The 16,863-nt window shown below is 38.6% G+C and overlaps 1 protein-coding gene across 1 annotated transcript in view; it reads left to right on the top strand.

Annotated features, from left to right (window-relative positions):
- sema3aa (sema domain, immunoglobulin domain (Ig), short basic domain, secreted, (semaphorin) 3Aa) overlaps positions 1–16,494 on the top strand; it is a 33,346-nt gene extending 16,852 nt beyond the window's left edge. Inside the window, exons 4-17 of the mRNA XM_056257539.1 lie at positions 2,719–2,838; positions 3,453–3,546; positions 3,640–3,759; positions 5,428–5,570; positions 5,712–5,826; positions 6,020–6,089; positions 8,415–8,559; positions 8,905–9,124; positions 9,645–9,736; positions 9,924–9,965; positions 10,052–10,209; positions 12,131–12,198; positions 12,653–12,798; positions 14,022–16,494. Coding sequence (XP_056113514.1) covers positions 2,719–2,838; positions 3,453–3,546; positions 3,640–3,759; positions 5,428–5,570; positions 5,712–5,826; positions 6,020–6,089; positions 8,415–8,559; positions 8,905–9,124; positions 9,645–9,736; positions 9,924–9,965; positions 10,052–10,209; positions 12,131–12,198; positions 12,653–12,798; positions 14,022–14,753 — 2,265 coding nt within the window. The 3' untranslated portion in view covers positions 14,754–16,494. The remainder of the gene's footprint in view (positions 1–2,718; positions 2,839–3,452; positions 3,547–3,639; positions 3,760–5,427; positions 5,571–5,711; positions 5,827–6,019; positions 6,090–8,414; positions 8,560–8,904; positions 9,125–9,644; positions 9,737–9,923; positions 9,966–10,051; positions 10,210–12,130; positions 12,199–12,652; positions 12,799–14,021) is intronic.
- Positions 16,495–16,863: the final 369 nt, after the last annotated feature.

Below are 16,863 nucleotides of genomic sequence, written 5' to 3'. Positions count from 1 at the left end.
AAATAATGGCATTTGCGTGCTGTGAAATGTTTATTCTGGATACAGAGTTGTTGAAAGCTTGATTAGGGTATTACCAGTGCATTTCCCTCTCTGCAAACATAAAGCTCTTCATTCTCACATTTGGCTTGGCAAGACGAGGCAAAAACAAGCCCAGAACGGCAGCTGGTACAACTGCCTCGCTGCTCGGTCTAAACTCTTGCTGTGTTTCATGTGAGATGAGGGTTAAACATCTCAGCAGCTCATTTCATTGCTGTTCATTCAACTCTCAATACTATACATTTAAATACATAATTTGCAAGGAATTAGTGGGGTTGTGTTGTGTTTGATGTGATCAGATGACAAAGATACTGTACAAAAAAGTTTTTACTGTGAATTTACGGTATATTCCTGGCTACTAGTTGCTGGACTTTCATAGTAATTTCCCAGTAGTTGCTCTACTAATTAAAATAATTAAATGACGATTGAATACTATGTCTTCAGAGCAAACAGGACTGATATACAGTATGAACATTGTGCTGTAGAATCACAATGATTAGATACAGTAAGTTAAGTCAGTCTCTTTTGAATATTAATTGTCTACATTTGTTGTGTAATTATATCTTGATATCTTGAAATTTGCTTTGCCATTTACCAAACTGTATTGTTTGGAACTTGTGCATTTTGTAGTCTAAGTTCTTACTTTTAAATAAATACATTCAATATATTTATTCTGAATTCATTATAAAAGGTCCGAGCCAAAGGGAACACAAATCACTATAATCATCTCACAATGGAGCACAACATGTCTTTTTTTTTAATAGTCATCTGTTCTGTTTTAAAGAAAATAAAATAGCTCGCACTGATGTTATAATAAAGTCCTGAAATGTACTATAAAAAATTACTGATAAATTATGTATCCTGGCAATATTTCATTATGTTTGCCAGATTCACATGGGTGAATCAATCTGTACTTTTTAAAAACTGTGCATTAGTTTTGACATTGACAAGCTCTTTACTGTTATTATCTTTTCATGACTTCACTCATGTGTGAATGAAATTAGTCACTACTGTGTTGTTAGTATTGCATATAATTGCAGATGTGTCTAAATCATAATCTCCAACACTCTTCTCTTATCTGAAAGGGTATCATATATCTCTCACTCTTATAAAGGAACGCTCACTTCTCTGCGTCACAGCTTTGGCCGCTTCTTTATGGACCTTGAAGATAAAACAGCAGGGTTATATGTGTCTAATTACACAGTAGTTACACTGTAATTTCAGTACACCACCCAGTTATTACAACTTGAGGTTTGTATACATAGTAAACTGCAAAGAGTGCCAGATCAGCCACCTCTATCTCACGTCAATGCTGTACTTGGCTCTATCGGAGCAGGCGAGGGCCTTAAAAACAATAATGGCCATGGGAAACATTCCGCCCGGTGCAGGAAGAGATTAATTTTATAGCGCACATGGAATGATTATGTTAGGAATATACACATTTCCTTTAGCTTAGAAAAGCCATTACACTGAAACACTAAAGTTCCTTTGTGTGGGTTGACAGAGATGGGTCACACATATGTGCGAGGGAGTGATCTGATTGGCTGCCGTATGGAAGTTGCAGGTGAGGTAGGTCTTTGGTTTTATAAGAGAACCGAATGTGTTGCCACAAAATCTGCTGATGCAGAGTGCTATACAAGCATTTATTATGTGCTTTGAAAAGCCTGTACAAACTGAACTGAACTGGATGTAATCGAGGGAAACAGGCCTGCATTTATCTATTCTTCTGTTTTGCTTTCATCACACACACATGCGTACAGTGAATAAAAGTGTGGATGTGTCTTTTTGTGGTGAAAACACACACACACACACACACAGAGAGAGATGGCAACACCCTTTTCTGTGCTCTTTAATGACAACTCGCGTTCAGACGGAACACATCGGCCCGAGACCATCAGTGTTTACACAGATGGACCTGCTTTATTTTCTCAATAGCTGTGGAAAGGTGTGTGCGCACATAGGTGTGTGTTTGTGCGTGCACTATGTTTATAATGTTACGGTTTATTATTGTTGAACCTAGCCCTCGCATATTTTGCAATTGAAAGGGAATTAAAGAGCATTCATTCACATGAAACAATTCACTCATTGGCTCTCGCCAACTCACTAAGATGGGCCAAAGACATGTGCTATACATTTCCCTTTCATCAAAACCAGACACACACTAACACTTTCAGCACTAAAGAGAGTTGGCTGACAGGATATTGAGATGGATAAAACAGGTGGGATCGTCATCAGTCAACCAGCAGGAACTCAAAGGCATTTTAATGACATGAAAAGCTTAAATATTAGGCTTACATAGAATTTAAATCTCTCGTTAACCTATTTATTACAGATCTCGTGTCAATTTAGAAGCATTCTCAAAATGTACTTGCAGTATAATCTTTCATCATAAGTTATAAATGTAACATAACTGCATTAGAGGAGTTATAAAGAGCCAGAGAGTCTGAAAGTGAGAAATTATTATATTTGCAAAGTATTTTACAAGAAAACTTGTAACGTGGTATGTTGTGTGTGTATATGTATATATATATACAGTGTATATATATTATACTTCAATGTTGTATATTATATAGTATCTTTAGCAAAACAAATGTTTGTTTAGTGTCCGTTAATATTTTAATAGGAATGTTTTTTTAATATCTGGTTGGTTAACACATATTTTTTTTGTTATGTCTTTTTCAGAAAGAATGCACAAACTTTGTGCGTGTTCTGCAGTCGTATAACCAGACGCATATTTACATATGTGGCACTGGAGCCTTCCATCCTATCTGTTCTTACCTGGAGATGGGGAAAAGAGCAGAGGTACACAGCACACACACACACACACACACACACACACACAATCTCTACATCAATAATTTTCTTTTATTGAAATCAGCAAAGTAACAGCATTAAAACATACTCATGTGCTCATGTGCATACAGTACATCTCTCAAAGGCACATTCACCAAACTGTTTAAAGGAATGAAAAGGAAATTGATGATTTAACCTGTTAACAATTTCAGCCCAGTGAAGTAGAAAATGAGAGTGTCACAAAGCAGCGAGTGTGTTATTTAGAAGTGCCTCAACTGGGGGAAATGAGATGGCCTTTACATGGTGGAAAAATGTCATTGAATTTCACCATTTGATCCACACAAATTAATCATGGCCTAAGTGCACTGAACGCCTCGGTGTAACAGAGGATAAGTTGAGTGCTGTTCTTTTTTGCGTGAGTTTAGAGAGATTCAAATCTAAAGTAGGAGTTGAAGGATTTTGTGTTTTTCTTCAAAACCTGTAACTTTCTTTTTAATATTGAGAGACTTGTGTCTCCTGAACAAGATCCTAATGGCACTTTTTGACATTCACCTCTCCATTACCTCATACAATTACTATTCATGCCTTGCTGTGGTTGGTTAATTCATTATCCCTTTCCACAGGACAACATCTTTAGACTGGATGCCAGCTACTTTGATAATGGACGTGGGAAAAGTCCCTATGATCCAAAGATGCAGTCCTCATCCCTCCTGATTGGTGAGCCAGTCAGAGATGTTGTTGTTTTGTCTTTAAATGGTTAGAATCAGTTATCTGTGGTCTGATTGGAGATTTTATACTCTTATTTGTCAGATGGAGAACTGTATTCTGGAACATCAGCAGACTTCATGGGGCGAGACTTTGCCATTTTCCGAACACTTGGGTCACATCATCCAATCAGAACTGAGCAGCATGATTCCAGATGGCTGAATGGTAAATATTCTGACTGGACAATATTTTTGTTAGTTTTGTGATGTATAACGTTACTGTGATATGACTGTTTTAATGAGTAAGTATTAACTTGTTCAGAAATACTGATTCATTCGGGAACGAATCAAGTGACTGTCTTTGAGTGAGTCACTGAAATATTCATTCAACTGATTTGTTCAAAAATGCTGATGCATTCAGGAATGAATCAAGTGATTGTCTTTATGAGTGAGTCACTGAATTCGTCACGTTACCATTTTGTTCAACAACATTGATTCATTCAGGAGTGAAACAACATTGCTGTGTGCTGCTGTAAATCCACAACAGATAATTCGGCTTTGAATTCATACCATGATATGAAATACAGTATTAGACATGCCGTTCTCTTGTAACTGAGATACTGTTCAAACTTAAGTCAGTTTGTAAAGACACCGCATATACATGTGCTTGCATATATGTGTCTGTCTGTGCATTTTTATAGACTTTGATTTTTGTCCTAGCGCTCAATTTCTATCCATAGCTTGCTGCTGAAGTCATCACACCGTATATGTTACTTTGCTAAGCATGTGTCTGCCAAGGGCATATGTGTGAAATAAATGTAAAATTATGGGTTTTCTTTTGTGTGCATGAGTTTATGTCCCTGCACGTGAGTGTGTATGTGTGAGAGAAAGAAAGAAACTCTTTGTGAACGTCTGCAGGAGAGATTAGCTCGGCCGGGGTGTTGAGAGTTTCCTCTAACATCCCGCCTGCATTTTGCAGACTTATGGACACAAAAGGTCAATATCAAGATAGGAGAGCCGGTCAGGGTTTTCCCATGAAGTTAATCCTGTCTCAGCTGTTCCTGCGAGTGGCTCTCGTTTCACCCCTCATACAGGGTCAACGTCCACGCCATCAATACCCCCCTATATTCTCGAGGAAAGGTGCTTTTGAAAACGCTCATCTCACCTTAATCCTCGCTGTCTGTTACCACGGATACATTGGACGTTACTTCCATTTCGCCTGCACTGAAAGCTGTCTCTCTCGCACAAAAGAGCCAGTGTCGTTTAGAGGATTAGTCACATGGATATTCTATCAAGCCCTTATCAATAGAGACACGGGCCTCTTGCTATCCTCATACAATGTGGCCAATGGCTGTTGATGGTTATTCTTCCTGAACTTCAAAGAGGATCAGTCTTTATAGAGCAAACATTCGGTTAGAGAAAGTTTGGAAGGCTGGAACAAGTTGAATATCTTTGGGAAACAGTCAGTGTATCGAATGACATGGGTGGAACTGTATCATTGGCGTCTCTACGGACACATACACACTTACTGTGCATGAATGCAGTCGGTCTTCTGTAAATGTTTGTTCCGCTGTTTAAACTTCACATTCTGATGGGTCTGTTGCAATGTAATGCAGCACTGCATGTCGCCGTGTGCGTGTGCCGCCCGCGTGGGTGGGGGGCGTGTTACGTTTCATTTCTGAGAGCGAGTGAGCGGTCACAGCTGGGTAAGAGTGATCCCCCTGTAACTGGCCATACTGAGGTCTTGGCTCATTTTGGAAAAGCTAATGAAGTATGCAATCATTTCTGTGTGTTTGAACTTCCCTGATTTAAACAGCTCAATTCCTTCTGGATCTTCTTTCAGTACTATGAAACTGAAGTTCTGATGCATTGTGTGTGTGTGTGTGTATTCCAGACCCCAGGTTTCTAGGAATACACCTGATCCCAGAGAGCGATAATCCTGAAGATGACAAGATCTTCCTGTTCTTCAAAGAGAATGCCATGGATGGTGAACACACAGGCAAAGCTACTATCTCCAGGATAGGACAACTGTGTAAGGTATCATCACATACAGAAACATAAAACACGCACATGGATAAGCAAACTTTTCCAGTGCCTTTGTACACACAGTGTTATCATATACTAATGTTTGAAGCTTTTTTTAAGAACATGTGGCTAATCTGCTTGCATGTTTTCTAGAATGACATGGGTGGACACAGGAGTCTCGTGAACAAATGGACGACGTTCTTGAAAGCCAAGCTGACCTGCTCAGTGCCCGGTCTCAATGGCATAGACACACATTTTGATGAGCTGCGTAAGTATGTCTATGAACGTTGTAATGTCTAGCAATGTTGTGGGTAAATTACATGTAAAACACTTACAATGAAGTGAAGTGTGGCAAACTTAAAACAATTGGCACATACATTTCCATTGCTACATTCCAGATGCTGTCAGTAAAGTTTAAGGGACATTTTAATAACTCTATTTATTTTTTATTTAACTTCCAGAGGATGTGTTTCTGATGAGTGCTAAAGACCCAAAGAATCCAGTGATCTACGCTGTGTTTACTACATCTAGGTAATACAGACATACATTCAATTAACCTAAACAGATATTTCTTAAGAAGTTACATAGGATTTTCTTTCCTTTCCTACTTATTTCCTTTCCTTTTCTTCTTATTACCTTCTTTATTTTCTTAGCTTTTTTCCTTTCTTCCTTTCCTTATTTAATTCCATTGTTTTTTCCTTCCTTCCTTCCTTCCTTCCTCCCTTCCATCTTTCCCTCCTTTGTTTTTTCCCCTTTCTTTTCCTTCCTTTCTTTTTATTTTTCCTTTATTTTCCTTCCTTTACTTTTTCTCTTCCTTCCTTCCTTTGCTTTTTCCTTCATTTCATTTCTTTGCTTTTTTCTTCCTTCCCTTTCATTCCTTCCCTTCCTTCTTTCCTTCTTATTTTCTCTTCTCTTTTATGAGATGGCTGCGATTTTGTGATGCATGATATGTTTGGCGCTTTAGAAGCTTTGCAGTTCAGTAATCTGGTTAAACTCAGACAAACGCTTCACATCGCTGCACTCTGGAAGGGAATTTCCTTCTTATCCTGGTCTTTGCCCCCTCTTACCTGTTTCCCCATTCAGCTTAAGCTCAGTGGAAATATGATTTAGGTGGTAACCTGAATCTCACTCCCCAGCCAGCCACACTCTTCTCTGGGCCTGCTGGCGAGGAGCGGAGGGCTGGGGAGGGGTAACAGAAGCAGATAAACGATTTTCAAAAGAGGGGAAGACTTTTAAGATGATGGATGAGCACACTGTGTGTGTGTGTGTGTGTGTGTGTGTACGGAGGTGTGCGTGCATGTAAACATGAGATGAGGAAGAAGACAAACATATCACGATTAATCACTGTCAAAAAGCGAGAGAGGCAAAAGCGATCGTCCAAACCGTGCACATGCTGCTCATGTGTTCCCAACTCACTGATTTCCTAATGTATGCAGGGAACACAACACTCAAAAATTCAATTACGGGCTTTAAAGAATTAGACTGCTTTAATTGGTTTTCTAAGTGCCCTGTTTCTGAGATGAATAGAAGTGCATTCTAGGAACTTGCTTTTAATATTGCCACTTAATGAGGCCTGAACTCTGCGGTGATGGATCAGTATTTTATCTCTCGCTCTATCTTGGTGTGTATGTGTGTTAAGAGTGTGAAAGCACATGTATATGTGTGTGCGTTTTTATGTCTGGGACCCTGACTGAGTGATAGGGAATTCGTTTATTCATGTGCCCTGTGGTTAATTGATTTTCCCACTAATTAACATTTTACAAATGCTAAGGGCTGATCCACCACAGTGTGTTTGGTTTCATGGCTGTATAGGGGGAATAACAGCTTGGATACACCCATATACACTGCAATACAAATGCTAATTTTGTACATCAGCAAACGCACATCAAAGTATGCATGAAATCAGAATCAACCCTTTTTGGTCTTACTGTGCTCGATTTATTTTTGCTTATCGTCGCTGTCGGGCTTAAACCTTGTATGTCCAAAATTGCTACTTTTCATGAAATGGAAAAAACACTGTATTTTTTACATATTTAAACACTGTTGTCAAAGGTGATATTGAGGCTTCATATATGGTCAGACACTTGCATGTGTCATCATTAATATCATTAATGTTTTACCAAAATCAAGCTTAAATGGAGTTACAAGGTTTTTTGGTGCATGTTTTGTCCATCATTAGAACAACAGCATCTGATGCAGCAAGTGAATCGCATTACGTTTTCATCAACTTACAGGTTATAGAGTTTATTATACTGTAGCTATCTGGGTACTCAGTTTTTTCTGTCATTCGGCCAAAATCTCATGTTATAAGTGCTACGCATATTTAAGACTATATTTGCTATGACTCGACAACAACTAGACTAAGACACTCTTCTCCACTTCTCACATACATAAAACATTAGCCTTTACATAGTGTTTCTACTTGAGTAAAGAAAATTTCCGTTTGTTAAATATTTGCAAAATCCATAGACAGACATAAAGTGTGACCAATAGTAATGATTTATGAAAAAAGACAAAATCTGGAGATACAGTACAAGGTTTATGCCTGACATATTTTACATTTGTCTTTATGATCTTTCATCAAAATATTTTGAAAAAAACTTGCTTTTTCAGATGCCAAGCCCTCATATTTTTCATCTCCTCCTGAACAACCACCTGTCAGATAGAGACCACCTGTCATAAAGCTCCATTTTCAATTTTAATAAATAAAATCCATGCAAACATTGGTCCTTCCCAACATTTTTCTTGTTGAATTTAAATGGATCAATCACTTCTCATATACACGCTTCTGGAAATGTAAGCTTTTGTGTTAAATAAATTATTTAACCTCCATTTTCTCCCCTCTTCTTTCCTCAGTAATATCTTCCGTGGATCAGCTATATGCATGTATAGTATGGCAGACATCCGAAGGGTATTTCTAGGTCCATATGCCCACAGGGACGGGCCAAACTACCAGTGGGTTCCCTTCCAGGGCAGAGTTCCATACCCCCGTCCTGGCACAGTGAGTACTGGCCAAAATATTTGGCATTAAAAAAAAATTTTTTTCTTTTTTTCTGACAAATTACAGCTTTATATCTGTGCATTTTTGTCAAATAATAATACAAAATAATAATAAATAACTGGCCAAAATAATGTACTTTATTAGCCTATTTGGAAGCACATTTACCATAATTTATGTGATAATTAATTCTTGCAAAAATACTTTTCATACAATAAACACGTTTTTAATAACACTTCAAAAATAACTAAAACCACACTACATTATTCAGAATTCCACACTGAGACCTGAACCTCTGCATCAGTGAGAAAGTTTAACCCTTCATCTACCCTCTCTTACCCACTGTAGTGTCCAAGCAAAACGTTCGGAGGTTTTGACTCCACCAAAGACCTTCCCGATGATGTAATAACATTTGCACGCCTGCACCCAGCCATGTATAACCCTGTGCAACCGATGGGTGGGAAGCCCATAGTTGTGCGCACGAACGTGGAGTACCAGTTCACTCAGCTGGTAGTGGACCGTGTGGAAGCTGAGGACGGCCAGTACGAAGTCATGTTCATCGGCACAGGCTAGTAAAACCAACCAACACGTCGTCAATACAGAAATAAAACTTCTGAATAAACAAATCAAAGCCTTAATCCAACAAATCACTCAACTCTTGGGGGTTATTCACACGGAGCGCATATATGACACATTCCATCATATAATCCAGGTTTAACTAAAAGAAGGAATATCTTGATTTTGAATTGTTTTAGCTTATAGTGCAGTTTAGTTAGTAGTTTAATGTAGTGGTTGCATTGTCTGGTTTTAAAATATTTTAAGCAATTTTGATGTCCCCTTGAATGTTTGCTGAGCTCCCTTAGTTCACACAAAACTACAAATGTTTTTATATATATATATATATATATATATATATATATATATATATATATATATATATATATATATATATATATATTCATACTCATGTTGTTTCAGACCCATATGAAATAATTTTTTTCTGAGAAGAGAAAAAGTTACAATTACTAAGAGATATTGTATAAAACATGATAATATTCTATAAAAAAAAAAATTTAATCCCAAATCAGATTTAGGAACTGTGTTGAAGGTGGTGACCATTCCCAGGGAAAGCTGGCATGATCTGGAAGAAGTGGTGCTGGAAGAGATGACAGTGTTTAGGGTATGAGCTCCAACTGTTCATTACCCAGAGAGCTGTGCTTTTCAGCTTGTTATTGGAATTGTAATCCTCCAACTATAATTTTCACCTTAGTACATTGAATTGCTCTCCCATAAATCTGTCTGCACAGCCACAGCATGTCATCAAACAAATATTCTCGGATCTTAAAATGCTCTGTTTTCTCTTTTAGGAGCCAACACCTATTACCGCCATGGAGCTCTCCACTAAACAAGTACGTCTGCTTGAAATTACTCTTCACCAGCCATTAGCAGAGAGTAAACCGTGCCCTAATAGACTTATATGTTCATCTGTCAACAGCAACAGCTGTACCTCGGGTCAGATTTAGGGATTTCCCAGATGCCCCTGCACCGCTGTGAGGTCTACGGGAAGGCCTGTGCCGAGTGTTGCCTGGCAAGAGATCCATATTGTGCCTGGGACGGGACCGAATGCTCTCGATATTTTCCCACTGCTAAGAGGTAAGCACATATCGATGAATTTCTTCAATATTTTAGTGCTTTTATTTTAGAATCTGGATCAAATTACATGTTCTTAAAGGGACAGTTCACCCAAAAATAAAATATGTGTCATCATTTACTTACCCTTGTGTCATTCCAAACCAGTATGACTATCTTTCTTCTGTGGAACGCAAAATAAGAGATTTTGAATAACTGTTTTTGTCCATACAATGAAAGTCAATGGGGTCCAAAACAATCCCATTGAACTTTTTTGAGAATTTTTTAAAAATATTTAGGCGAGTAAATGACATAACATATTTTTTCGGTGAACTATCCCTTTAAGTCAATGACATTTTAGCACAAATTATGGCACCATATTCACTGTTCAGGTGTTAAGTGCACTGCAAATTCTGCATCTCAACACACAACGCACATGCATAGACAAGCACAAACACCTGGATCCAAGTATTCACACTGCTTTTAAACACACTATAAACACATGCTCACAATAAACCATGTACCACTGTTAATATATTTATAGTAAAACACACATACACTATCTGTGCCAGCTACACCTTCGCAGAGGAAGGAGAGGGCAATGGCTTTGGTCTCGACACACCCTCGTGGCACCAGGATGGTCCACGCCACTCCAAATATTTTCACTGTGCCTAAAATGCAAAACAGACGTCCTTACCGCACCTCCCGCACGTGCCGAGACAGCCAGAGTCAAGGAATGTGTGTGTGCACGCCTTAGCATAAAATGTTACAGAAACGAGGAGACAGAGCTATACACTGAAATACAAGAACAGATGAACAGAACAGGAAAAGAAAATGAAGAAGATCATGGGGAAATGACAACAAGGCTGTTTCAAACACGTTTTGCACACAATCTCAGCAGGTTTTCATATTTCACTTATCATTCTCCAAGATCTACTGCAGCTCAACCTCAGCCATAGGCAGCCTTCACACCAGATTCTGAATGTTTTCAGTTCGACACAGGAAATCTTCTCAGCCTTTCAGTACAGTTGTGAATGGATAAGAGTGTCCGCCTTGGCTCAGTCCCTGGCCCATGTTAGCATTTAAGAGGTGAAGGTTCTCTCTTAAAGTAGCTGTAAATGCTATAATGGAGAATGAAAGACTCTTTTAGATGAGAATGATGTGCAGAGCTGTTGTTACAATAATTTGAAGAACATATATTTGAACATTTATGAAATATCTCTCCATGAATCAGACTAGGGCACCAACACATCAAGCGCATGTCCTTCCTTCATGCACCTAAATTTCTGTCATGGAACCACATGGATTTGCAAGTTTTCCCCAAACACTTTCCCCATCTGCCTTTGTGATGATGACAAACCGATTGGATTGAATGAATCAGTTTTGCCGTGTTGGCCAATGTTGGAGGAACATTGTTTACACAAATAGATCAATTATTGTCTCTGTGCATTAATCTGGAATAGTATAAAGTATTTTACCATCTAAAAAAAATCACACATCATGTTGAAGTCTAGAGGGCAATATGGGACAATGTCGGTGTTTGAAACAACAGTGCACTCTAGTGGCCTGAGTGTAGTAGTGTTGCAAATGATAAACACTAGGTTTAATTGTTGTGTTTTAGAAGGTACAAACCCAGCCAACAGGGAAAGTTCTCAGAACTTCCCTAATCTGTAATATTAACAAAATGTTCGTTCAAAGTTCAGCGAACATTCAAAAGTAACAATCCCATTATGTTTATAGAATGTTAAATGGAATGTTTTCTTAATGTTTGTGTGACCAAGAAACATCTATGTTATTTTTGAACGTTCAGAGAACATTCAGAAACAAGGTTTTGATTTTGAACTTAATGGGTATGTTAGCAAAACGATCTTAGAGCATATTTTTGTTAGCTGGGAAGATCTACATCACATCACATGTGTCTTATTCAATCATTTTTATTTAACAGGAGAACAAGACGTCAGGACATCAGAAATGGGGATCCTCTTTCCCAGTGCTCTGATCTGCAACACAATGGTAAGAATAAACACAGTACATGACATGTACTACATAGCAGTGGCATCTCTGGCTATTTATTCCTGATCATGCATAATCAATCATTTGCCTAAAACAACGTGAGGAAATGCACAAATGTCACAAATTCAAGAAAAAACATAAACAACGTTCATCGATTCGCCTAAGATAGGTGCATTTAATCTTACACATCTTTTATAATCTAATGTACTGAATATTGTTACCTACTACAATTGTTCCTAAAAAGCCACTTTCAATAATTCAATGAAATGAATTGTACACTTTAATACAGGTGATCAACAACACATTAGAATTAAATCTGAACAATGAAGGTCGCTTGAGAAGAATTTATGCACTATAATCTTTCATTTGTGCAGATGCCACTGATACATTCTTCTATTTCAGTACTCTGGGCATTACTGAACATTACCTCCTCGTGTGTCTGTGTGTGTGTTAGATGATCTGGAAGGTTACAGCAGTGTGGAGGAGAGAAGTGTGTATGGTGTAGAGAACAGCAGTATGTTTCTGGAATGCAGCCCAAAGTCTCAGAGAGCTCTAATCTACTGGCAGCTACAGAGACCCAACGACGAGCGGAAACATGAGGTACATGCATATACACTTAATAACAAGAACATAAGCCTTAACACTTAAATGATGTGTTATCATTGTAATCTAATAATGTCTAGTTTGTAAATATATATTTGAACCGTTTTTCTCAGTTTATCTGGCTCTGGTCAGTTTCCAGATTCTTCACATATTACATTACAAGCTCCCTGATATTGGCAGTCTAACAGTTTTAACAGTATAACGCTGCTTGTTGGATTAATTTAAAGGTTATTGCTATATTCTGTCTAGTCTATCTAATGCAGCAGTCATTATTTATGAATACCAAAATATTATTTTTTAATTTTCATTGTAAAAAAAATGCATTTTAAAGATCATTTCTGTGTCAAAAGCTTTGGCAAATGGAATCACTTAGGTCTGCCATTGCTTGGCCAAATGGAAAAATGGAAAACTCCGCCCCTTCAACTCACGCCATTGGTTGAGTCATTGTTGTGTTATGATCTCACCAAGGCTGCATTTATTTGATCAAAATAACTGTTTTCTATTTTAATATATTTTAAAATGTAAATTCCTGTAGTGGCAAAGCTGAATTTTCAGCATCCATTTCTTCAGTCGATGATGATTTGCTGCTCAAAAAACTTTTCTTTTTTTTATTAACAATGTTGAAAACAGTAAGGGCTGCCTAATATTTTTGTGTAACCATAATATATTTTTTCAGGATTCTTTGATGAATAGAAAGTTCAAAAGAACAGCATTTTATTTCAAAATAGAAATATTTATTCTTTGCTGTCACTTTTGATCAATTTAAAGTCCCTGCTGAATAAAAGTATTAATTTCTTTTTTATATACATCTTACTGACCACAACATTTTTAATTATCATTAAGTAAAATGTTGCTGTTTTACAAAGGTTAAAGGGAATGTTGCGACTAGTAAAGTAAGGGATTTTAATGAACAGGATATGACATAATGACCCTCCTTCCCTCCCTTACCACCCAACACCACACATACACCAGCTGTGTTTCTCTTTCAGATATGATCAGGCAAAAAATAGCGCTAAAGTAACACCTCACCCCAGACGGCCATCATGTTAATATAATAACGGTCAAATTTCAGCCTTCCTGCTGTGTAAGAAAATCCCCAAACTGTGCTGTAGTTTATGCTTGCACCCCATATGTGACCCTTAGCATTTAAGTCCTGGTCTGAGACCATTTTTAAAAAAAAAAACAGCAGTCCTAACTCAATCTCTTTTTCTCCATGTCAGATTGTGATTGATGAAAGGGTGAGTCTCACGGTCCAAGGTTTACTGATCCGAAGTCTAACCCAGGCCGATTCAGGAGTGTACCTCTGCCACGCCGTAGAGCACGGCTTCATCCAGCCCTTGAGGCGTATCAATCTCCAGGTCATCCCATCTCAGCGCGTGGGTGAGCTGCTTCTCCGGGCGGGAGCCAATGATAAGGATCCCTCCCCAAAACACAAACTCTGGTACCGGGATTTCATGAGCCTGCTGGAGCACCCAGATCTCAACAGCGTGGACGAGTTCTGCGAGCGGGTTTGGAAGCGAGAGAAGAAGCCAAAGGGTAAAAAAGCCCCCAAAGCCAATACCGGAGCAGGTGTCGGAATAAAAACAGAGAAAACCTCTCAAATTACGACTCAAAACTCACAAAACCCAACGCAGAGAGCCAAAAACACACCCAAAGTGCCGAACAACCCGAGTGTTCAGATTCTTCCCAAGTCCACCGGCTTGCAGAGAAGTCAAGTCCCGGGAAGTACTATGAGCACAGAGATCCAAAGCACCAAACCGGACACTCAGAGCGCGCAGAAGGTCCAGAGTGCTCCCGAGAGCCAAAGAGCACAGCTGAACCACGGGAAAAGAGGAACCCAGACCCCTCAGAGAGGACCTCCTAACACAGCCAAGTGGAAACAGCTCCAGGAGAACAAGAGGGGGCGCAACCGCAGGACCCACGAACAGCAGAGACCACCACGCAGCGTGTGAGACACACACGCACACGCAGTCGACGACATACACTTGTAAACATCTGCATCAGTCACTCATACAACAGACATGCGTGCAGTGCGGCCATAATCGATAGCACAAAACTCAAAAACGGTGAACTCAACTGGAATCCTGCTCATGTCACCCGTTCACCAGGGAAAGCACATTCTCTTTGTTGTTGTGATGTGACAGCAAAGACCTTTTACACTACTAGTGTCACAGATCCGACGTCATACACGTGATGGTTTTCATCAAAGCACGCATTTCTAAGACAGTCGTTTGCCAAAAACCCTTTGTGATTAAAAGGGATAGTGCCAACGGGAAAAGAAGATGCATTTGGTGTCAAAGGAAACTTATTTGTCGATGTGACAAAATACGGTCTGTGATTGTGGAAAAGCCGTGGTGGAGCGAATTTGGCACCTGGAAAACTGGAAGCCAGTTGCTCTGATTTGTAAAGACTGTAATATATGAGCAAGCATTGTACTGTACATAGAACAACACTAAGTAATTATGGACACAGTTGGTCAAAGGTGAAAATAAGGCATGTCTTAGTAACAGCTTGTCTAACCTCTGATCCTCAGAAGCGTTTTGATGTTCGTGTTAATTGTTTCAGATAATCAAGTGGGCCTGACTGACTAAAAAAAGGTCTAACTGTGGTGACCATTTCTCCCAAAATTTAGGTTTCAAAAACAACGTGCATGAGTTGAATGAATAAGCTCTTCCAAACCAGTTGCATAGTCAAACTATCTGCGGATTACAGCCGTATAGATGATCGTTCTAAATGTCGGTTGCGTAAAAATGAAAGAACATCTTTTTAGATATTTCCATAATGTCTGTAGTGTATTTCTAAATTATTATTACTCATATTTCATACGTTTACGTCGTTCATTTGCCAATTCAGTCTATGTTAGGCTGAATGCTGAGTGACCCTAGTATATGTACATATATACAGCGGAACACCACTTGATTATTTATTGCTGGTTATTGTTTATTGTTCAAAGGGTTGCATTTATTTTTGATATTTTTTTCTATTCGGTTGTAAACGTGGCTGACGGGCCGCAGTACCATAGACGGACCAATTATTTGTTTTTAGGCTAAGATTCTTGTTACGTGTTACTAGCAGATGGGGCTTTTTCAGATCTCTTCTGTATCCTTTTATCTCAGTTTTACTTTTCTTTTCTTTTTTTTCGGTCTCTTAAGGTTATCTTTAGGTCTTTCTTTTATTAACTTCATTCATTGTGCAAAACTAACAAGAAATAATAAATCATGTCCAATGATTAGCTGTGAATCTCCCTAAAAAAATGTGTGGGTTCGGTCAGATTAGATGCCGTGGAGAACACACTGCATGTGAATTCTGCCTTTGTGCATCTTTATTTTTATTGTCGGTGTGTGTCGTGCGAGAGGTCATTTCTGTGCCATGCAAGATGTACGAGATGTGAATAATATTTTTGCCGTTTGCAAAGATTACACCATCTACACATACTCTGTCCCTTTTTATGTATTATAGGTCCATAGTCTTTTCACTCATACAGGTTTCCCCCAACTTTTCTGCAATTGTCATTTCAATGCGATACAGAGGTATATCCACCAGATGGCTCTCCCGTCCACTCCCTGCCCCAGATGGAGTTGATTTGGAGCTGGCTGGTGAAGCAAGGGAGGAGAAGGGAGCTGTCAGTTATGTAAAATTGGTGTTTCTGGCATGCATTTGGTTGTCTAAATAAATATTTCCTCTATAATTTCAGGGTGGTCGTGGGTGGATTATTTGTATATTTCTGTGATGTGTTTTTGGCAGTATTTGGAGGACACATGTAGCCCATATCTGTGAATGTTGTTGACTCTCGTATTGTGTTTGATGAGAGGTGAGGTTATCACATCATGTAGTTCACGGTCTCATTTTTTAAATAATCACAATAATTACGCGAGTTGCCAATTTTGGTACATTCCAGTTGCTTTAAATTTTTAGATCATAGGCCTACATTTGTTAGTTATTTAGTAAGATTTTTGCACACACAAAAAAAAACCTATTGCCTGATGGAAGCTACAATAACCCAGGCTGGACTTGGAGCGTCTCAGATAGGCTATGCCCAAAATGATGGAAAATGTAATACAT

The sequence above is a fragment of the Rhinichthys klamathensis genome, unplaced genomic scaffold (genome assembly GCF_029890125.1).
Source record: "Rhinichthys klamathensis goyatoka isolate OS25496 unplaced genomic scaffold, OSU_Roscu_1.1 h1tg000139l_1, whole genome shotgun sequence".
Taxonomy (NCBI): Eukaryota; Metazoa; Chordata; class Actinopteri; order Cypriniformes; family Leuciscidae; genus Rhinichthys; species Rhinichthys klamathensis.
This window is presented reverse-complemented; position numbering and strand designations above follow the sequence as displayed.